At 31.7% G+C, this 24,102-nt stretch overlaps 1 protein-coding gene across 2 annotated transcripts in view; it reads right to left on the bottom strand.

Moving 5' to 3' along the window:
• Positions 1-22,370, bottom strand: part of LOC123013367 (cardioacceleratory peptide receptor-like) — a 36,866-nt gene extending 14,496 nt beyond the window's left edge. Inside the window, exons 1-2 of one of the 2 annotated variants that reach the window (XM_044411841.1) lie at positions 22,066-22,370; positions 12,145-12,368 (exon numbers count right to left, since the gene is read on the bottom strand). In XM_044411841.1, the coding sequence (XP_044267776.1) occupies positions 12,145-12,285 (141 nt within the window). In that variant the 5' untranslated portion in view covers positions 12,286-12,368; positions 22,066-22,370. The remainder of the gene's footprint in view (positions 1-12,144; positions 12,369-22,065) is intronic. The other variant, XM_044411840.1, reaches the window with a different exon arrangement.
• Between the last annotated feature and the right edge of the window lie 1,732 nt (positions 22,371-24,102).

The following is a 24,102-nucleotide window of genomic DNA, read 5'->3' as shown; positions in this document are numbered from 1 at the left end:
TTAATGAAGTCCTAAAAACGGGAAAATAGGCCGAGCAAATTTCACCCTCACGACTCCAGTTCTCATTTTCAACGTTTAATTTTAATTGTAGGGAAGCAATTACAGGTTAGCTTATTAGCGAAATTACAGTGTATTAAACAAGGGTGATTTATGACCAAATTCTATCACAGAGCGAGCGGTAGAAGTCTAAAATTAATATAATAATAATTACGCCATTTGTTAAAATAATATTCAAATGATAATTACGCCCAAGAGCTAAATAGTAAAATTTCTAGATTGAAACAGTTATTATTACTGCCTGAACATATGCCCAACCTGCTATTAAGTTCTGGCTCATGGTAATTATCCTTAGTTTTATAACAGTCACATTTCCGGGCATAAAGTTTGCAGTTCAGAATTATGTGCAGAAAATCAGACATTCAAAGCGTCTTACTCTACAAACCACCAGTTGCTGAATTTTTTTACAAAATTTCAGGTGGTTGAAGTTTGAGTTGAAGTTTTGTGACCAAAATAGCACCACTAATAAGATCCAATTTGAATAACCAATCCTTTCTGTAATTTTGCCCAACAAGATCGAGTTGAAAGCGGTCTATAATCATCACGACTACACCTCTATTAATTAATTTGTTTGAATGAAGGAAATTGCTCTTTCGGAGATTCGCAGAGTAATAACTTCGTGAAGCTGATTGGCTTACAATTCAGAACCTAATTCTCGATTTTATCAACGAAACTAAAGCAACATTTGCTCAAAATTTATGCGTGACTATCTCCAGAATAGTGCAAACAAAAGTCAAGAGCTAGTGACGCAATTCCATGTGAAATATTATGTTTTTTATTTTATGTTTTTAAACAACACAATGTATTAATGTATCCGCAAACGTCACAAAAGTGACTTTTATGACAAAATGTTACAAGTAAAAGCTTTACGTTTTAGCCATGGAGTAAATATAGTATTTTTGTTACTTTTACAATGATGACATTATTGACATTTACCAATGTTGTTTCTTTCTTGTCCCTTTCGCTGCTTCAACCATTTCTGGAGAAGTAGTTAAATTAATAAACACTTTCAAATCGTCAACAAAAATTCCGATACTGACGTGTGATGTTTCTTTATAAGCGTTGTTATGATTTCTTTACTTGTAAAGGGTCCTGATTATTTTGTTCATTTACTTGCTAATTATAGTGTTGCTCTTTACTTCCGATCTGAATACGTTTGCGGATAAAATAGTGTATGTTATTCGGAGTAAAAGTGAGTTTATTTGTGTATTTGTTCAGCTTCACTTTTTTTCATACTTACTTGGGCATACTATTTTATTTCTTTTAAATGTCCTCTATGAAAGTGAAATAAAATGTGGTCCATCTCTCCCGGACTTACCCTATTTCAGAATAGTGCAACAGTTGTGAGAAATTTTATTGCGTTGTATTGATTGCGTGAAGTTCCGAACTCCTAAACCTAGGTTTGTGTAAATTTAAGATTTGTTGGCTCTCACAATGCAAGCAAATAAGCTTAGTGGGTTGAAATTATGAGCTTGCAGAAACGAAAACCCTCAAGCACACGGAGATAGCAGTCCCTTTTCTCGGTTTAGTGACTTATTTGAGCAAAAGGAGCAAACTATTTCAGTGAGCTAAATGGCTTCTTTCAGAAATAACTAATTGTGTGATTAGTAGTATTGCTATTTCAGGATTTCAGTATACGACACATTTATTTTACTCTTATTATATTTTTATCCAAGATCAGCAAAAGATCGAATTTGCTCAACCTTAAATTATTATTTTATTGTCGTTTTCGTGCCAGCAAGTCGAATAATCCGCCCTTGAAACGACTAGGACTCATTTCAGTTTTCTTCAGCCTAGGGTAGAGTTTCATGCAGCTTTATTCGTCGATTCTGCCATAAACCGGCTGCCTTTAAGCTTCGTTGATAAATCGTAAAGTTTTTTCGTAACAATGAATTATTGTTATCACAGCAGACAGTCATTATAAATAATTTCCAGTTTTTGTACAGCCGCCAGACAAGTATTGAAATTTTTTCACATAGCCGTAATAAGCTTTATGGATGATGATGCTTTTAATAAAACTCGCTGGGACTGTTAATGAAGGATGCTAAATAAGTTGTTAAATTTATTCAACATGTGATACGCTGTATTTTCGTATAAATTGTGAGTTTTTACTGACAAAATCAAAATAGGAAACGTCAACTAACGTGAAAAGTCCGAAATCATTCAATATTTGTTCCTGTCACTTTCTTGTATTGGAGATAACGTCAAATCCACTTGAACTTAATTTCTTTTTGTTTTGCATAGTTGAAAAATGTGAAAAACCGGCAATAAATATGGAATAATGTAGCAAGTTCGAGGAGAATCCTCTCGAGGAAAATAATAAATAAAAACACCACTGCTACATAATGGAAAATGGGCCAAAGAAAAGATGAGAAGTGTACCCATGAGGCCTGCAAAGGACGGCGGCTTTCAAGTGACAATAGCATTGGTCAAAATTATTTATGAAATTTTTTTTCGAGTTATATTACTTATCGAGGCATTACGTAAAACCCAACACTTTTCGAAATAAAAAATAAGATTTATGACCCGCCAAGGTGGCTTTGAGGATTTATTGGATAGTATGAGTGTCAATAAATGTAGAAGCACAAGAAAGCAAAAACACAAGAGTAAATCACTGATGCAATATATTTTCTTGGATATCAATTCCGTAAAAGGCGCGTCTGAAATAATTTTTGTGATTTGCAAATCACGAATTAATTAAAAAGTCAATAATTATGCAAATTTTGAACAAAGTTGCTAAGTTAACTAAAAATATGCCTAATATAATAAAATTACTACCAAAGTAGCACTCATAAATTTGTATGTGCTTGGAGTTGTGATGAATTTCACCAATAGAATAAAGATTAGAATATAAATGACTCCTCCTCTCACTTTTAATGCCCCCCTCATGGGCCCCCTCCATTGCAAACTTGTTGTGACACTCCACATCACCAAGCGATTTTCTCTTTTTCTTTTATTAAGGAATTCAAATTGAGTCTTCCTGCTTGTAATGACCCAATGAAGAAATTTTTAGAGACGTGTTCACTTGTTTTTACCATCTGAGATAATGATACCAGTTTTAATAGTTTTGCTTTCTTTATGTTATTTAATTGTTTACTAGCTTGACTAACTTAGAAAATGAGACATAAAAAGTTACTCTGAGAAAATAAAGTAACAGAAACATAATAATAACGTTATGAGAAAAATTCTATTTTTGTCAAAAACCATCAATAGGTGATTTTTATATTTTTATTCCAGTTTTTTGCGGAAATATTTTTAGGTCATGAAAGTAGAATTTCAACCAAAATTTTGTTTGTGTAAAAAATAACGAAAAAAATTATGAGAAATTAAATTTTTATAGAAACACCAACTAATTGTTTAATTTAAAATCTTGAATTATTCTAGTTTTTTGCCCAAAGCAATTAGAATCTATTTTTTTTAAACATGTTTTGAACCAAAATTTTCATTTCAGATTCAAGTTTTAATTTTTATTATTTCTGTTTACTATCTTGGGTCAATTAATTAATTAAAATTAATTGTTATATCTAAAATTCTGGATTATTCCAGTTTTTGTGCATTTTTACATAAAGAAATTGAAATTATTTACTTAGATTTTTTTTATAAATTTGTTCTAAACCAAAATTTTCATTTCAAACCCGAATTTAATTTTTTTTTAATTATTTACTATCTCGAGGTAATTTATTATATAAAAATGTAAAAATAGTTATTTATTATACAAAACGATAAAATTTAATTTTATCTCTGAGAGCAATTTAGCGTCAAGGCGTCAGCCGAGACGCTAATATGCTCGAAAAGATAATGAAAATTTTATCGTCGTGTACAATATAAAATTTTATTCAATCCTCACTAATTTTGTAGTCAATTCAACAATGAAATCTAATGTCTAAGATCGTTAGCAACTAACAACCGCAGATATACAACAATGGATGTATTTTTTATCATCTAGACGATAAAATTCCATTTTAACATGAAGAAAAGAGTAGATAAAATTCAATTTTAACATAGAGGATTGAATACATACATTTTTTTCTAGATGTTAAAGTGTAAATTAGTCCTTGATCCATAATGAAAATGATTATTGACTACTAAAAGAGAAAAACAACTTTACAACCTCGTAACAAACTAAATAATAGTATCTTTTACAACTAGTAGTAAAAAAATAAAGGTCAAAAGGAAAAAAAAAATTTAAATAAATTTTTATCATGAAAAAGAGAAAAAAAGAAACTGATTTTTTTTTTATTCATTTTATTAACGTTCTGAGCAACAAGTTTAAAGTTTCATTCATTTTATAAGTTCACAAGACAAATGTATATTTTAGCCACAATTCATTGTGATGCAAAAGCCGGAAAGCTTTGACTCCCAGTGGCACCAACCAACAACAACAAAATTGCATGTAGCTTGAAGCTCCGTTTGCAGTAAAGGAAGTATTGTGTATTTGGTTGCAAAAGATCGCAATAACCTCAAGAAACCTCATATGATAATTTTCTTTAAGAGTTTTCAATCCCAGTTGGAAGCAAATAAAAAGTGAAGCAACTCCGTCGTTTTACTTTGTAAAGAAGATCTGGTGATCGCCATCAGACACAAGTATATTGATTTTATGCCTATTGCTTTGAAAGGATACTGCTAAAGTCGTCCTTGCTTTGTGTGTACTACAGACACATAACTACATCGTAAATATCAAAACATCTTAACGCAAGTGATTAAGTGGAAAAAATTGACACAATAAAAGCCTGTTGTAGCTTCTTGCTTCTGGAATTTATGCCCCTTATTCCACATAATGTATGGGGCATTATTAAAAGAATGCTGGGGACATTTTTGAGAGTAAATTCGCCACTACGTTCTATGATATATCAAGATAAACGCTTTTATGGCCGTTTCCAGTCTGCTCTTGAAGGCGATATGTTATATCTCGCACAAAGGTGATTATTACCATCACTCGGGAGAAATACATTATTTTTATTGCTATCAATAACCGGCATCCACTGTCACCACAACAATTAACGGAAGAAAAATAATCCTCAACGTCGCATGCGACAAAGAAGTGATAAACTACCACTTCCACTATTTACATTATTAATGAACATGAATCAAACCTCTGCCTCTAATAGCCACTTGAAGAAGTGCATTTCTTTCATGTCTCATTTTTTACTAGTCAAGTCAATGACATATTTTTTTCACTACTAGTTTTTTCTCCTAGTGGCCAATAATCATTTTCATTATAAACCAAAGGCAATAATGTTTCAGAGATGGCCAAATATGTCTATAATATTATTATTTAAAACTATTACCATCACAAGTACTAATGGAAGTGTTTCGAGATGAAATTAATGCAATAAAAAAATCTTTTCTCTGCCTTGTGATATAATATAGTATTTATTTCTCCATTTGATTAATTTTGATTGAGGTCCACGAAATATTCATGTTTACAGAAGCGAGATCGTATCTGATTTGCTAATTTGGGTTCGGCCAATAAAAGCAGTAAAAAAAGCAAATAAAAAACCCATTGAAAAGTATGCCGACCGCTGTGCATACAAACCGGGAAATTGCTCCATCAGCTCACGTATGAGGAATAGATAATCCAGCCGAGAAGAATACAATATGACCCGATATGCCCGGATTATAATGCCCCATTTTATAATGTTGACTCTTGTTAGTTATGGAGAGCATTAGGCGCGAATTGCCTTTGTTTCACTTTCTGGATTTTCAATTACCATAACGATTATTTCGTGTACAGAATGGCTTTATTGCGTTTTTCAAACTTGAACTCTTTGTTCTCGTGGGGTTAATTCACGCAGTGACCCTTTTAAACAATCTGGAAGTAAGTTTCTCACCGCTAATGCGTCGCCTGTAGAAAGCTTTTAATTAACTCAGATTTTAATGTTTTTTCGATCCGTGTACAATTCGAAAAACAAACGTGTTGCTGCATAATGGCAAGGCATAAATTTTATAAGACAATAAATCTGATTGAGAGTTCTATTGATTAAGAATAACAGCAACACATTATAACAGAAAAATACTACGAAACGGGGAAACGACAAACACACCAAGGGCAATTTATTTTTACGCACTTGGGGTTTATTTTCACAGATTTTTCCTCCAGTCTACAACATAAAAATCTGCTTCTTTCCTGTTAAAACAAATAAAGAGCCGAATATTTTATAGGTAGCGCAAAAATAAACACATTAATCTTGTTACTTCAAATTTTGTTACGAATTTTTAATAAATCTTTCCCTAATAAAATATTCCCGATTAGTTAACGTCATGAAAAATTCCGCCACCAATTCATTCGATTTTTATTATTCACGAAATAATTATATTTGTTCTCAGAAAAACAGATCTGTCATCAACTATTTTCAAATGAACTATAAATTTATGAACAATTTACTAGCAATTCATAGAAATTTAAAAAAAAACTACCTATTTGCACAAAATAGTTTATTGAAAAAGAAGGGTTCTTTGGGTTACATTTCTGCCTAATTTTTGGTCTCAATCGGTGGTCTGACTAGTGTTTCCTATTAAATACTTTTCCAATAATTTTGCAATAAAAACTATAAAAATATCCAGCAAAGTAGATTATCTTGTTAACTAAACGAATTTATTGTTTTTAATGCGTTGGTGGCTTAGAATAAGATTCTGGTACAATTAATTTGGTTGCAAATCTACTATTTTGAGAACGTAGGTATTTTCTAAACATAAAACAGATTTATTGGAGATGAGCTACCATAATTTTCATTTATTATGGTTACAAACAGTGATAGTTTTGAATATAGGGTAAGTCCAGGAGAAATGGAGCGCATTTATACAAATGTTTTTTCTCATTCCGTGAAATTTAAGACAATTATAAAACACATTTTTTAAATTCATAAAAAAAATATATTCTGTGCGAGTGAGACGGACTACTAATAGTTTCTAATATTTTTTTAACAATATTTACTACATGTATCTATTGAAATTTATATATTTTTGAAATCCTTCTCCCGAATTTACCCTAGAAATTTATATAAAGAGTGTCCCCGCTTGCAAAATTATAGTTAAATTATAGTTGGTCATGAATTTTGAAATTAGAAATAGGGGCCTAAATGTTAATTCTAAACAACTTTTCTTAATAACTTTTAGTTTTATTTGTCGCATAAAAAGCACTCTACAAAAATAGGATGTTTTAAAATTTCCAAAACATAATGTAGATCAAATTCTGTAACAAAAAAGTTTTTTACATCAAACGATAGTGTCTATTTACCAAAAATTGACTTTTCTGCTATTAAAGTTAACAATGCAATAAAAATTTAACACAAAGCATTTTTTTTTTAAATTTGCAAAATGTTTTGTTCATATTGCAGTTTTCTGTTTTATATCAAAATTAAGTGTAGTTAATTTTAATAACAATTTTTAAACAACAATTATAGTGAATAACACTGACAAATTTTTTAAAATATTCAATATGTGTAAGGAAAAGTGTTAAATTTCTTTAATTTATATGGCTATAAGCTCTGCCGCATAATGGGTGGTAATAAAATTTTCGTGTGGGGCAATTAGGTGGTCACTTTTGACACAAATGGTCTTGTGTCAGAGTTTTGAGACGACGGCGTTTTAAAGCTAACTGTAAAACAGGTTTCTAATTGCAAAATCCGTTTAATTTAATACACCTTATAATCAAAATGTCGCTTTTAAGCCTATGTGATGGACCCGCTGGAATTTAGATTGTTTACATTAACGATAAGTGTACAAAAATTTGTTTAAAAACCACATTTATATTATAATCCAATTGATGACGAAGATAAGTCGAGCTTAGTAGTATTCAAATAGAATTTTTTGTAATAATTAGTTGAACAAATCTGGGAGTAATTTCCACGTGAAGCGTGAAAAACGTGGAATTCCAGTAAAAAGAGAACCAACCATACAATCTCTGTCGGAAGCTTAAGTGTGACCAGATACGAATCCCTCGGGCGAAATGAATGAGGAAATGGTAAAAAGAGCGAGCACAATGGCACATTCGGGGAGATGCAATTTATGCACTTAAACGTGGCGAAAATCCGATGGAATTGACTCAATCCCATTTTTAATTAAAGTCCATTGACGGTTCCAAGTCGGGCTTTACTTAATGCAATTCTCGCCTCAAGTGCTGAAATATTGAAATTAATTGCTCGAAACTGATTAAGCCAAACCAAACCGGGCCGTAATCACTCTTTTAATACCACTCTGCAAAACTGTTTCTTTTTCCGGAACATTAGACATGTGTCACTTCCGGTCAAATCTCAACTATTAATCGAGCTGGAAAGGGATCAGAAATCAATCTCACAGATACGATCATCCAACGTCCAATCAGGTTACTCGTGTATTCAACGACAGTTTGTACTGAATTCAATTCTAGCACTTTGCGAAATGCCTAATAGGAAACGGGTCCCCTGTGGTGGGTTGTTATTATTAGGCGAGTACATTAGCACGAGATAATATTTTTGGATATCGTCATTGAGGGGGTGGTGTTATCTCTGTTAATAGATTCAGAAAGTAGGTTAAGGGGATTGTTCGCGATTTTCCCAAATTACTATCACTGTCTTTTTATCGAGTTTGATTTCCTCTTAATAAAAAACTCCACAAGTCGTCACGCAAATTTGAACAGAATTTTTTATTCAAACCAGTTATTGTAGAAAATAATTTGATCCAGTGTCACTCACATGATGGAGAGAATGCAAATGAGAGGCAATTACTAAATTGGACGTCACAGTTTTTTCACACCAAATGGAAATAAAATAACACTAATTTTGACGATTTTTGAATAAATTATTGCCCCCTGTTAAAATATTATTTTTTGCATGGGAATCTTTCAAGTTGATGCAAATTTTGGTCTGAAAAGAAAAAAAGTATTTTGTTCTTGAAGTTTAAATTTATGCTATCTACATCGATTTTGTGGCGGTGATAGAATTCCAAATGGATCTAAAAGAATCATAAAAATAGTAAATCCACTGAAATTCCTAATTATTAATTTAAATGATTGACGATATTGTTTAATGGGTGTTAATTCGGTTCATTTAAATTTAATTATCCCTGGATGATTTCAGAATGTGGAAAGCTATAAAACGACGATAAACTGGCAATTCAAAAACTATTAATTTGTGAACAAATTTCGTGGTAAATAAATTAAGACCATGAACACGCATTACAAGTCCATAATCTTGTCGATAGACATCATAATATTAGTTTTTTCCAGTTTTATAGCGAAAGTTTAATATGAAATTTTCAGCATTTCAGCAAACTATTTCATTTAATCCGCGGTCCAGAGTGGTTGGATTATTGCTTTCTGTTATTACAGTCTGAATGTTTGACTGAAAAAATTAATCCAGGAATTTAAGTGGTTTAAAGATAACACTGCGTCTCAGCCCCCCAAATCTCCAAACTACATTTAATTACAATTTACCTGATATTAGTTAAGTTTTAACCGCAAGTTATTAACGGGTTTAACACTCGAATGACTTACAAATCACAATAATCCGGGTCACTTTTAAGGTGGAAATAACGTAATTAGAGACAATCATTTTCAGTAGTTGTAAATTTATGTACGCGTTTCAGGAGTAGCTCTTCCGTTAAACCATATGTTCGCTAAGTTCTGATTTAATCAGTTACGACTTTATCACAACCGTCATCTGGTAACACGCGGAAATGTTCCATCATGGGAAATCACCTCGGTAATTGGTGATTGTGCGAGAAGCTTTATTAAACGCATCAATCGATACCGAGAGACAGTTTTTTGCAAAAGGTAAAAATAAATTCGCAAGTAAATATATTCAAGATCAAAGCTCGTTTGAAGTTTGCTTTAAATTTTACGACTTGCATTAATTGTAAATAGCCCAAGTTATTAAATGTTTTTGTCGGAAGTTGCTGAAAGGTGCTCTCGAATTCATTTCCTGCCAGTTGAAACTAATCTTAAGTCTTAAGTTTGAGACGGATTGATGAAATTTATTTTTTCTAGTGAAGATGTTGCTACCATTTTCAATAAAGATTTTTACAGACGAGCTTTTTTGCAAAAACCAGAGCAGACGCTGAAAAAAGTGTATTCGATGGAGGGATAGTTTGGGCGCAGGAAGCATAGAAGACTTCGTTGTTCAAAGGACAGTAAATTAGCTTATCCGGCAAACAAATCGACCGCAAAACTGAATTGCATTTGTAGAGAAATAGACCAGATCTCAAGAATTAAAAAAAAAAACAAGAGAATATTTATAATCTGTGATCAGAAGAAATGTTTGTCATCAAACAAAATCCTTTAATTATTAAAATCAAACCCAAAAATTATTTTTCATAAGTGCATCGACATTTTTCTGCTTTTCAGGTTTTAGAATTAAATAATTTCTATTGATATATGTATGTGCCGAGAAACAATGCTCATTGTACTTGTTTTGTGCTGTACAGCTTGAAGGTATCAATTTTTAATTATTACAATTAATTTGCAATGAGTAAAATTAAAATATGCAAAAGCTGGATAATCTTAAAAATTAGGCAGTATTGTTTCTTGATTTTTTTTAGAAATTTTCAAAAAAAATCAAAACATTTTTAAAAAAAATTTAGATTTTTTTAGATTTAACTAATAACTAATGCAAAATTGTGAAAAAATTAAAAAAACGTTGTTTTTATTTTGATGAAGATTATACAATGTTCAGAAACACTTGTTCCTTTAATTCTTGTGTACATCGGTTTGAGAAAACAGACGATAAAATTGAAAAGATAATGAAAATTTTATCGTCGTGTACAATATAGAATTTTATTCAATCCTCACTATTTTTGTAGTCAATTTGGTCGATATTTATAAATGTCAAAGTAAAATTCAACAATGAATTCTAATGTCAAAGATCGTTAGCAACTAACAACCGCAGATATACAACAATGGATGAATTCTTTATCATCTAGACGATAAAATTCCATTTTAACATAAAGAAAAGAGTAGATAAAATTCAATTCTAACATAGAGGATTGAATAAATAAATTTGTTTCTAGATTTTAAAGTGTAAATTAGTCCTTGATCCATAATGAAAATGATTATTGACCACTAAAAGAGAAAAACAACTTTACCACCTCGTAACAAACTAAATAATAGTATTTTTTACAACTAGTAGTAAAAAAAATAAAGGACAAAAGGAAAAAGAGTTTTAAAAATACATTTTTATTATAAAAAAAAGGAAAAAAGAAACTGATTTTTTTTTTATTAATTTTTTTAACGTTTTGAACAACAAGTTTAAAGTTTCATTCATTTTGTAAGTTCACAAGACAAATGTATATTTTAACCACAATTCATTGTGATGCAAAAGCCGGAAAGCTTTGACTTCCAGTGGCACCAACCAACAACAACAAAATTGCATGTAGCTTGAAGCTCCGTTTGCAGTAAAGGAAGTATTGTGTATTTGGTTGCAAAAGATCGCAATAACCTTAAGAAACCTCATAATAATTTTCTTTAAGAGTTTTCAATTCCAGTTGGAAGCAAATAAAAAGTGAAGCAAGTCCGTCGTTTTACTTTGTAAAGAAGATCTGGTAATAAAATTTTATTTTAACATGAAGAAAAGAGTAGATAACATTAACATAGAGGATTAAATAAAGTTACTTTTTAATTTGTTTTGAGGGTAATTTTTTTTCAGAAAATCGTTAAAACATCTTGTTCGTGGACCATAACAAAATTTCCAAATTTCCCTATTTTTTTTATCTCGCACTATTTCTTATCATTGCGTGATAACCGTAGGTAAAAATTTGTTTTGCTAATATATCTTAAAACTAAAAACTTGAAAACTTATGACGTTTTTTTGTATTTTGGTTATTACAAATATTTTTTGAGTTATGTTTTTTAAGCTAAACTAAAGATAGTAAATAAAAGTGAATGTAAAATAATTACAAAATAAAATAATAAAAGTGTAGAAATACCATTTTCATTGTCTTTTTTTTTTGGAATAAAATGCATTATTTGTTTTCTTCAAAACGAAATGTTTTCTATTTATTACAATTTTGTATTACCACGGCCAATTCCGTTTATTTTTTCTCCTAAGTAGTAAAAGCTTGAAAGAATAAGTTTTTGACTTGGGAAGTGCAAACTTTTTCGTAGCTTGGCCTTACCTTGTAGAAATAGAACGAGTTGATATCAGTCGGCGTCGGTGTGGTTAACTGTTCCGAAGAGTTGACGTCAGAGCCGGCCAAAGTGGAGTTGCTTTTCAGCCAGCTTTGCCCGACATCCGGTATCGGGGCTCCACTCATCATTCAGTCGATTTAGATGCAGACTATTGAGTCATTTTTATCACTTGTCATTGCTTTGTTCGTCAATTAACCGATCATCCTCGAACCTGAAACAGATTTTCATCTCCTGAAATACTTGAAATTCTAGTCTTATTAAAAGAGTGGCTTCGCAATGAATTCTTTCAGGATATTGCGATCGATGTTCTGTCACATATTTTACATTTCACCATTTTATTGTGGAATTTAATGCGAAGTAGCATGTTGTCCACGCACTATTAGATAAATACCAGTGTAGTTCGCGACAGTTAGCATAAAACTGTCACCGACTGGGATATTTAACTATCCCTGTTCATGCTGCACGTTTTTTATTACTGTCATATTTTTCACAAGCCTTAAAAAATGACCACACATTCATTCATTCGCCTTTCAGTCGCAGTGAGATATTTATTTACAAGTTGGCTCGACTTGTTGCGATAGTTTCCAAATTATGAAGAGTTATTAACAAAGTTTGAGGTACACAATAATCTGCAAGGCGAATACCGATTCGATATTGCGCAATCAAAGTAATTCAGGAATGGTGAAAAGCAAACAATCTGCACTATAATGAAGGAGATTGAACCCAGCATGTGGCACAATCTCGGTTAATAAGATTTATTGTTAAATTGAAAAGCCCGGTGCGATTTTTAGCAGACGGAAAATATTTCACCCTTCGAGGGACAATAAGCGACTTTTAGGACCGCTTTCTTGCATCAACACCAGTTCGAGGACATTAAACACGAAGAGTTTGCAACTGATAGCAGTTGTCATAAATCATAAATGATATCAAAGCGCTTCACAATTCACACACTGAATAGGACAATACACTCATCCTCCTCTTCGAAATAATTAATTCAGAGTTTACAACCACTTTTACAAAATAAATTACTAAAAATTACATGACGAAGCAGAGAAAAAATGTGATTAATGAATTCTCGATGAAGACGTTCCAACAAAAGGAGAAAAATATTTAAATAGCCTGCCTTAACGGTCACCTATTTGATCAAAAAACACCGACTCGGCTTCATCGAGTTGTAAATGTAGCGAGAGCTGTAATAAAATGAAAAGATGCATGATTTTGGATATTCACATGACCCCACAAGGGTCTGCCTTCGCCTCAGTACTCTGGCTTTTTTTATCATTTCTTATTCTAATTAAAGATTTTTATTTGAGTGAGTTCTATTTCCATGCATTGCCACGGCTAAATCTAATTTTAATTAAGTACATCTTATCAGCCAAATTGGTGCAAATTTTCATCTGAAAACATTAATTTGGTGCAGTTTGTTTCACCACAGCATATGTCTTGTGTTGGCCAACTCGACCACGCAAATAGTTAAAAAAATTTCTGTTGCACAACTAAAATTGACGGAAAAATTAGATTTGATTTTCAACATATGCAAGCCGTTACCCACTTTGTCTCACACACTGATGGAATGTGTATTTTTGTGGGCCAGGATTACCGAAATTAATGGCCTGGCGTTAGGAACTTCAATAGACATAAATTGATAACCTTATTTGTATTTTTTCTTGGAGGCATCAAAGACGACGTGTGTGTGATTTATTAGTTTCGTAAAAGACTGATCACTCAATTAAAAAAATTAAATGTGAGGCTTTGAGACAAAAATTTCTTTGAAAGAATTTTGCTCACTGAAGCAGATACTCCAAATTTTTAAATCTGCCACCTTTGAGACTAATGGATGCGTCCACAAATTTAGATTATTTATTTAGAGACCGGATTTTAGGACTTTAAAATATTCTAAAAAAGGATCCAAAAAAACGACAGTTAAAACATAAAATAGGACATTATAATAGGAAAATAGGTCATGACATCTTAAAGAATAAATGATTTTTTTTATTTTACAATATCTCAGTTAACCCAGAAGTCGCGTATCAGCGAAAAATGCCAAGTAAGATATCAGAAACGTAAAGAAAAAATATTTATTTTTGACATTGCATTTTTTTATGTCTATTTGTTGTTACTGATGGTCTTGTATATGTTTTTCTATAATTATTTAGTAAAAGTACAAAAACTTTGCCAATAATAGCATCTTTGTTTTTTTTTTCTAATAGCCTGCAGTAAAAAAACATGAAAAATTATTTTTCCAACAGAAATAAATAGGCCCAAAGTGCTAAATTTAAACCCCCGTAGTTTCAAAATTTTTACTTTTTGTTAAAATATTTTTTCCATGTTCCTGGTATCTTAACTTATTTGGAATTTTTCTCTGAACCACGACTTTTAGAACATCCTTCATAAAAAAAGTATATATCTTTAAAAAAAAACCAACAAATCAGCTAACGTTTTCTTATTCCATAGGTGAAATAGCTATTAAAAAAAAGAAATGTGCATTGCAAACAAGTAACAAAATATTTCATTCTTATTTCTATAGCTTAGGACTTTTTTATGGCCACTGACAAGTAAATTATAATTTTGCATTCAAGATAAATTTAAAAACTTGACGGCTGTTGCGGCTGTAAAATCAAAATAGTAAACTTGATTTACTGAAAGGGGAGAAGAAAAAAACATGAAAGAAAGAAAATATGATAACAAAGCTTAAGAATAATTAAATAAATTATCTGTGTTTAAAAAAATTGAAAAAAGTCAAAATTACTATTCTAGACCAAAAAAGGTTCTATTTGTCGTTTTGGGACAAATACTGGCGTTTTAGGATTTTAGGACATAAGAAATTTTGTGTACGAACCTTGAAACCTTTGAAATTTTGGGTCTCGTCTACGGGCCTTAAATAGAATAAAAATTTACAGAATGCGTTTATTTTTTACTTAAATTTTTAAGATTTATTTACTTATTCAAGTGTCGTAAAGCTTGTAAACTAATTTACAAGCTTTTTGCGGGAGTAGAAATATTACTGAAAAAATCTATTTTAAGCCTGCTAATGATGTGCTTTAATTTATAAACATTGGGAGAGCAGAAACGCAAACTCTCTTTAAACTTGAATTTAAGTATTTATTTAGAAAAACACAGTTTCAAAAATAAAAAAGTTAAAACGCGATAACAGCACGGTTCGTTTATCCTGCCTAGAAAATCCTAGAAAACGTGTAATTGTCAGATGTAATAAAGTGGAAAATATAAACAGCTTCCGGATGAATACAAGATAAATCGTAAAGTTTTTATTGAGTGACTAATGGTATTTTATTTATCGGCTTGAGGATCATCTTCTAACCCCAGAGAAAAGTTTTAAACTCATGATGAATGCACATTTAGCCTCTATTTTGCTTTGAATTTATCACAGCGATATTTTACCATTATGTTTTTTGCGACACATTTACAACTATCCCACCAATAAATATTAATTAGAGGAGACATGACCCAAATCTATCCATAATTGCGAAGTTAGACACCAAAAAATGAAACAACTCACGTCCTCAAGATGAGAAAAAAGGAACATTGCATTTCTTCGACAGTAATGGAAAACAGGAAGTAGGAAAACAAATCTCTCACTTTTTGAAACATTCAAATTGTGGTGAATTTTTCACGACAGGAGCACATTTTTGTTTCATTTGCCACGAATTAATTTATCTCTGTCACAGACGGATTTTCGATAATGCGGTTTAGTGACAATAGAAATTCTTTCCTCCTGTTTCCGCTATAATTCTTACTTTTTATGCAGATCGTTATTTACTAGCGTCATTTATTCGTCCCCAAGTCGGTTTAAAATAACTTTGTTTATGCAGTTGACCCAGGATTGCACTGACTTGTTAATTGTCTAATTTTATGGCTATTCAAACGCCGGTGAAAGAAAACATACACGTGGCGAGTGCGCAAATAGCAACGATTGATAGTTTTACAAATTATAACTCGGGTTAATCAATCAAAAATCGCTTTAAATAGAAGCGATATAACCGCCACTAATTAATAATCGTTAAGCTGCGTCCTCTCGATAACCAATTTTGCCAAACACGATCATAAATTGCCAACTTTTATTCGCACATTTTTTTCAGCGATTTATCGACGCGATTTTCACTGGAAATTATTGTCAGTCAACGATTTTATAGTTAATTTAATTAGAATGTATCCACGTCTAGGCCATAAAAATCATTTTTACCGTGTACTTAATTAAAAACACGTTAGTCACAAATTTGGTATCCAACACAAAGATAGTAAAAAAATTATTGTCTGATTTTCCTAAAAATAACTGTTCAGTAAGGCAAATTTTTGAACGGTTCATTGACATTAAGTGTATAAATAAATTCAAGATCAGCACAATTAATTTTTTATTTCTTTGTTATTTTACAAAAAGAGTATTAGGATGATTGACGATTCTGTTTACGGCTTATCATGGGAAATAACACAGTTTTAAACTTGGTGTTTGCGGTCGATATAAAAATGCAACTTCGAATTATTTTCAACTATACAGCGTGACCTAAAAACAAGTTACAATATGAACTTATGTTTTTTAAATGAAATATCATATGTTTTTTGGCACTTGTAAAAGTAGATTTTTATTTCAAAGTTTTTAAGCTAAACTTATAACACAAAAACTAATACAGCTAGATTTTTTTTGTATATCTGCAAAAAAAGTACAAACTCTATGACTAAGAATTTTTTAGTGTGTTTTACTTGTCCAGATTAAAATATGAACAAATTTGTTAATTTTTTTTATTTAATACATGGTGTTTTATTTAAAAAACACTAGTATGTATTGTAACTTCTTTTTAAGACACGCTGTATAGTTAAAAATAATTTTAGGCGATGCACTAGTATTTATCAATTGCCTATACCTATAAATTTTTGAAAATATTAATCTTTAAAGGTAAATAATAGACTTCACCAACTCTCTAGGCCAATAATTGCATTTTTGATGTGAAAAGCACTAATTTGTCGATGCTACACTGAACCCGAAAATTGCAAACAAAAAGTAATAACTTTATTTTGCTTCATGTTTAAAGATTCAATCAATCAGTGAGAAAAACCCAAGTGTTAATGTGCACCTCACCTACTTAATTTTCACACCTAAAGCTGTCAATGCCAATTACCCTCAAAATAAACCGATTTGCGCCCAGTTTTCGACAGAATACCCAAGTATTTGCATTGATTTTAAATAAACTGAAAAGCAATAACGTGCAAATTCAAGGTACACGTATTTTTTTGAAAATAAAACACTCTTATTTGATATTCATGATACGCGCCTCGCTTGCATTTTGGATGTCATCATTATGCCGATGATAAATGGTCGTCGCCAATAAATTAAATTTATGATTCATTCATAACAGCTTAAATCTTTTTTGGTAGCGTGAATTGACAGTCAAATTGTTTGTAACAAAATGGCATTAACTGGCCATTGTTTCCCCAACAGAAATTATATTAACTTTCAGAAAACATTTTTTTTTAAATTGCAGTTCTGTAGTGTCCAATTAATGTCAGCAACTAGCACTTTGATCTGAATAATTATCAAACTTTGAAGCTCAAAGAGGCAACGTCCGAAAATTAGACGTTGTAAAGCAATAAAGATAATTTGATCGGAGAAAAAAAGAAATAACTTCTAATTTCAGCAACAAAGCCAGACCAATAATGATTATTCGCTGACGAAAATTACATCGAGAGTAATAATAAGTGACACGGAAAATTCAATTCAGTGCAGTCTAAAATTTTCCCTAAAAAGCCACCTGCACTTAAGTTATTCAATTTCTAATTATCTGCAACACATTTAATTAGTTACGATGCTGTTTCACTCCAAATTACATTGTTACAAAAGTAAGTTAACACTCGATGTAGCATAACAAGGATATCATTAAAAGCGAAGGTAGAAAACCAATTGCTAAAAAGCGAACTAATTTGCATTTTACAAGTGATTGGGCACGGAACTTCTCTCGTTTATAACGAGACTCTAGGAGAAATGATTTGCAATAAAATGTAGCAAACCCCAATTAAAAATAAACACTCTGGGAAAATTAATGGAAGTTGGCGGAGTGATGATCGAAGGAGATAACACGAGTAAAATTAATTTTTCTGAAAGCTATTAACAACAATGCGAATTTGAAGTCGAGAACTTTTTCACGAGAGAAAACTTCAACGACACAGTTTTAAACAAAAGTTCGATATTTAATCACTTCCTGTCCCGAGTAGAAAACTCCATATCGGAGTTTATTGAATAACATTATTTATACGATATTGCTTTTGTTATTATCTCCCAAAATAAATCACTTCATTTGCAAGAGTTGCACCGAATTAAATAAACATTTGAGTTATTTTCAAACGCTAATTTGTATCCACGCACTGGAATAATAATCCAGACGCAAAAATAGTTAAATTAATTAAATTAAACTAACTCGATCCAAAATCGAGATTTTTCTATAAACAATAATGCACTTTACGAACCACATTCTTGCCAAAACACATATTTGTTTAGCTCTAAAATTAATGAAGAAAACTGTTTTGCATCAACTGTCTCCATTTCCTTCGATAAGCAATTTTCCTAATGCGATTTATTTGCATCAATTTCCTCCCACTCCCGAAACAATATTTTTTCAGGAAATTGAAGCACAATGACGCCAGGTAGGTAAAATATTGTTGTTGCTGAAAGTGTTGTTTCACAAATATTTTCACTCAGAACGTGCAGTTTCTAATTTGAACTTTAAAATTTAAATTCTTATTAATTAAAAAGAGAGACATCTAAATATTTACGTATTCCGCCGGCATTTAGCGAATTTTCATGCAAACTGCCCGAATTCAGCATTAAAATTTCAGTGCATTTTCGAATGACCGACCTTATACCAAAAGTCAGGATTAAATGCAACGCTTTGTGAATAGTAATTGATTCGTAAAAGAGCACATCAAAGGTGCGGGCCTAACAATAATTTAAAGGCAAGATTTACGTCAAAATTGCATAATTGTGATGCAATTTAACGTGTAATTAGATGATAGTTGCTCACGCTTGCAGATGCTCGAAGGAGATAAAGAATAAAAGCCAACGACGGATATTTATTTCTTATTATTTCGTGTAATAGTTGTCCGGAGCGACTCCATTGTATTGCAAAAGGTAATAAATAACCAACACCAAGCCTGAAACTGGTGGAGAAAATCAATCACCATAAATCTGAGGTATTGAGAGATGGGGATAATTACATATGATTGCTTTATCATATAATTAAAATCCTCATGTAAATAGTAGAAAAATATTCGGGGTCAGTGGAACACGACTTGAGCCTTAGAAATACTTTATATTTAGTCCTTCATTATCGAAAACGCTAATAATAGCGTTTCCGAAAGCGGACTGACACACGAAAAAACTAAAACCGTGTTATTGACTCAAATTCCGAAGCTTTTTGGTTTTGGCGTAATAGCCCCGATATGGGATTGAATGGCTGTAGCAAACCCAAGAAAATCACCAAAGATAACAATTCAGAGGATAAACCGTACCTTGAATATAAGAAAGTAATGAATCGAAAATTAATCGAAAATTAATTAGTCCCAGTCAATAACCCGAAAAACTTGCAATTAATTGAAGGCATTCAGGTAAAGAATGGCCAATTAAAACTCACAATTATTGTCGTTCTTCCTCGGGAATAAATCGGAATAAAAATCTTTCTAAAGCGATTTGAAAAAACTAGTTGCTACGTCTGGGAAAGAAAAGAACTATTAGGAATGCGGATTACATCTAATTTTATTCAACGGTCGTTATATTATGCAGTCTAGACTCTAACACACCACAAATTGATAACGATCGCTGCAACCCTTACTGATGCTCGTTTCCTGAAATTTCAAAAAATTGTTTACAAAGTTAAGAGACGATAAAAATGTTGATTTCCCGATTTATGGCCGTATTTACATAAAATTCGCTTGCCTTTTTCTAATTCAACTAAATAAATAATTACCAAAATCTCTACCCTTTTTTTCTTTTTAATTTGAGAATTCTAAAAGGGTTTAATTTCGCATCGAAATTCCCCCGATAATTCTCGGTTTATATTAAAAAACCGTTGTGACACGGGTCGCGAAAAAATGTGTAATCGTTTAACCGCTTCGACAAATTAACTTGAAATTTAATAAAAAACATTTTCTGAACCCCACATGTTGCGTAATTTCTTCTAATTTAATAGCTGATATTTGGAATCGTAAATTGCCAACTTCAAAGCATATTTATACAATTAGTTGAAGTGAAAAGATCGGTGTTTAGTACAGAACTAATTAATACACAAAAACTGTTTACTTGTACAGCAGAATTTACAGTCACAACTTCGCCACAATTTAGATTACAATAAAAAACCTACAGGTGAGTAATATTTTTAGAACCGAAGAACAATAATTGACTCGGGCTTAAACATCTGTCGACGATTCCTGAAACCACTGCTGAAAGTTTCTTACGTAAATAAATAAAAATCCTACTGCTGAAAAATAATTTCAATAATTTTTGCATTCTGGTATGGAAATTCGGTAGTAAAGAAGAGTTTTTAAGACAATCCATAAAGTTTGAAGCCATCTAGAGTAATAAAACTGTTTGTTTGATTCACTTAATTGCTCGAACGACTGAACTCGTGATTATAATATTCTCAAAAATGGGTGCGTGTCTGAAAATGTTTTTATAATTGAATAATTGAAACTTCGGGAATCCACTTGTTTTGATTCAGTGAGAAATTAGACATAAGAGCGTGACCGCGCAATTAACAAAGTTATAAAGTTGCCTCAAGTGCATCTAATTTACAAAAAAAGAGTGATTTAAGAACAAATCCGGCGCATTAAATATTGAAAATTATTTCTCCCTCGGTGGAATTGGAGAGTAGTTGGTTTGAATCGCTTTGTATAAAATTACCATCAATAAAAATTTTATCGAAAGTAGTTCAAAGATTTTAACATGGGAAAACTTCGACTCAATCGCTACACTTTTTCGGAGCTTGTAAATAATCCAAAATGGGGATTTTAAATTACGGAAGTGCATTAACATACCGGAGATTAAAACAATCAATTCCAAGATATGGCGCTTTCCAATTTCGTCTTCAACATAAATGTTCGTGTTTTACAACAGGGATTTTAAGATATAATAAAAACTCGTCTATCATTTTTTTATTCACGACAATCTTTGTTTAATTTAATTTTGAAAGAATTATGATGCAACAGTTGCATGAATTTGTTGCAACATTGCATTAACACAGTTATTAATTTTAATTACACTTCTCTGAAAACAAAAATTCCGTCACACATGTGGGCGAAGAATTTTAAGTATGATTTAGTTAAATCAAAATAACTCAAAATTGAGATTTACTACAAGTTTTTTTCCTGTTATTGGACAAGGATAATCCCCTTGACGCCCAGAATTACACACTTAATCCTGTGTCAGATTTAAACTAGTTAAGATGAACAATGTTGATATTAATTCGAAAATGCTTTCGAAGCATTATTATCTCGAGGGACACATTTGTGGCCGATTTATTGTTATTGTTATTAGAGCAAAAAGAACTGAAAAAATTTATTTGCTACCCGAACTAAAATAAATTGCTCGAATTGGCTTTTACTTTCAATGCAAATGTAAGAATAATATTTTTCTTGTTTGTAAAATTTAAGTAGGTAGATATTTTAAGAAATATATATCAAGGTCTGTAAGTCGATGAGTGTTGTAAACAAGTAGAATTTCACCGTGTCAGGCCTAAGTGAATTTTTTTGAGATATTAGATGCGATTTGTGTGAAATATCGGAGAGACGTGATGTTCTTAAGTAAAAATATTGTGAGCTCAAATACGCCCAATAAAAAATCTATTAAATCGTCGCCAAATATTGCGGTTTTATTTTACAATAAAACTTGGGGCTGTAAAATTACCTACTCGTAAAGTGGTCGATGTGTTGCGAGCAATGAAAATCCTCTTTCCATAAACGCATTGTTATCTCGCTGTCCCACACAACATTACCCACATATTAATGTCATCATCGCGCACTCGGCACTGAAAATCAACGCTAGGGCCTCTGTCGGTGTTTTACCACTCAAAGACCGGGTGACACTAAAGAAACTGACGCGCGGTTAAGTCCACACAATTCGTGGTACGCCCCCAAAGGCACGCGCGATTCTCGTGTCCAACGACGAGCTCCGGGTCTTCGTTGCCTCTTATTCCGTCGACCACCGGATGCGCAACGCTTATGGACCGACGATTAACGGCACACGAGCAGCACTCCTGCAAACGATATTTTAATTGGAACATCTTCGACACCGGAATTTTTTACCGATTCCGGAGGGTGAATTTTGTGCCACCGATATGTGTAAACGTCTCAGAGAGCTCTAATTTCCGAAAATGGATCGTGTTCGGGCCGGGAGACAACTGTTGGGGTTTACGCTAAATTTATTTTTATCTGAGTACTTGACTGGAATCGAACGTTTTACCGGAAATCCTCACCGACATTTCGGTAACTACGCTTCGTAGAGCATTTTAACTGGTTGTTTGACCATTTTTTTTTTCAATAATTCATAAATTCAATTTTTTACAATTTTTTCTGAAAATGTTTTATGCACTTTTTAGGTAGGGGCGCTAGTAATGCAAAAAAACGTAATTTTGTCCGCTTCTAAAATTTTCAATTTTTCGGATCTTTTTAGAAATTTTAATTGAGTTCCGGTACCTAAATTACTCAGTACCTAACTCAAACTATCAGTCGTAACCATTGTATGTTTGGTACCTTTGCCAAGCACTTTTCTTTTTCCATTTTATTAAAAAAAGATCATTGGGTGCATAGTTATCCTGAAGATCGCTGAAATAAGAGAAAATAGTAAATGTTTTACGACATTGTCGCTTGAATGTCAAAAATTTGTGTTTTCTAGAAAAATTGTGAGCCCTACAAAAAAAAAGTAAAAACGGCCAAATTGGCAAATTTGTTTTTGGCAGTAAAAATCCGAAGTCGATTGGAGTTTCAGTTTCGTCTAAAAACGTTTAAAAATTTTCGATTCTTTATTAAAAAAAAAAAACAAAACATGAGCTTTGAATTAAAAAATTAAAAGTTTACGCAGACGTCCGGAGGGACGACTTTACATAGCTCTCAGAAATCGAGTGTTATGTACAACTCCTAAATTAGCGCCCGAAAACTCTCAAAATATCTCGAAATCCCAAAAACGATTTGTGTTAGTCTCATAACTAGTGGTGTCAGGTTTAATGACTATTTTCTATCAATTATTAATTTTTTTTATCTAACTATGTTTAGTGCATTTTTCTGAATATCTGGTGGCGCTAGACATCCAAAAACGCCCGCTTCTAAAATTTACGTTTTTTTTTTTAATTTTACATAGAATATCATTGATTTCAAAATGTTTGTGTTAATTTTCCGGCTCTCAAAAATCGAGTTTTGTACAACTCCTAAATTAGCGCCCGGAAACTCTCAAAATAGCTCGATATTTCAAAAACGATTTGTGTTAGAGTCTCTTAATTAATTATGTCAGGTTTAATGACTATTTTTTATCAATTATTTAAAAAAAAATTGTTTTATGTAACTATGTTTTGTGAATTTTTCTGAGTATCTGGTAAACATCATAAAACGTAATTTGGCCCGCTTCTAAAATTTACGATTTTTCTATTTTTTCCAAACTTTCGATATTTTTTTTTATATTAGTACCGTTTTCATTTTATTAAAAAAAGTTGTCTTACCGGGGTGCATTTTAACCCTGAACATTCCTGAATTAAGTAAAAGTTTTTGCTTTAGGCCACTCGTAATTGCCGCTTAAAAAATACGAAAAATACGTGTGCTTTTTTAAAATCGTAAGTCGAAAAACCAAAAAAAAACGTCAAAATCTGCTTTTGGCAGTGAAAACCCGAAGTCGAAGGAAGTTTTAGTTACGGTTAGAGAAGAGTTCTTTAAAATAAAAAAATCAATACTACTAAAAA

Source organism: Tribolium madens, unplaced genomic scaffold, assembly GCF_015345945.1.
Source record: "Tribolium madens isolate multiple individuals breed KSU strain unplaced genomic scaffold, Tmad_KSU_1.1 Scaffold_96;HRSCAF=242;Tcas5.2_LG5, whole genome shotgun sequence".
Lineage (NCBI taxonomy): Eukaryota > Metazoa > Arthropoda > Insecta > Coleoptera > Tenebrionidae > Tribolium > Tribolium madens.
Note: the sequence above shows the minus strand (reverse complement) of the source record. Positions and strands in the feature narration are given on the sequence as shown.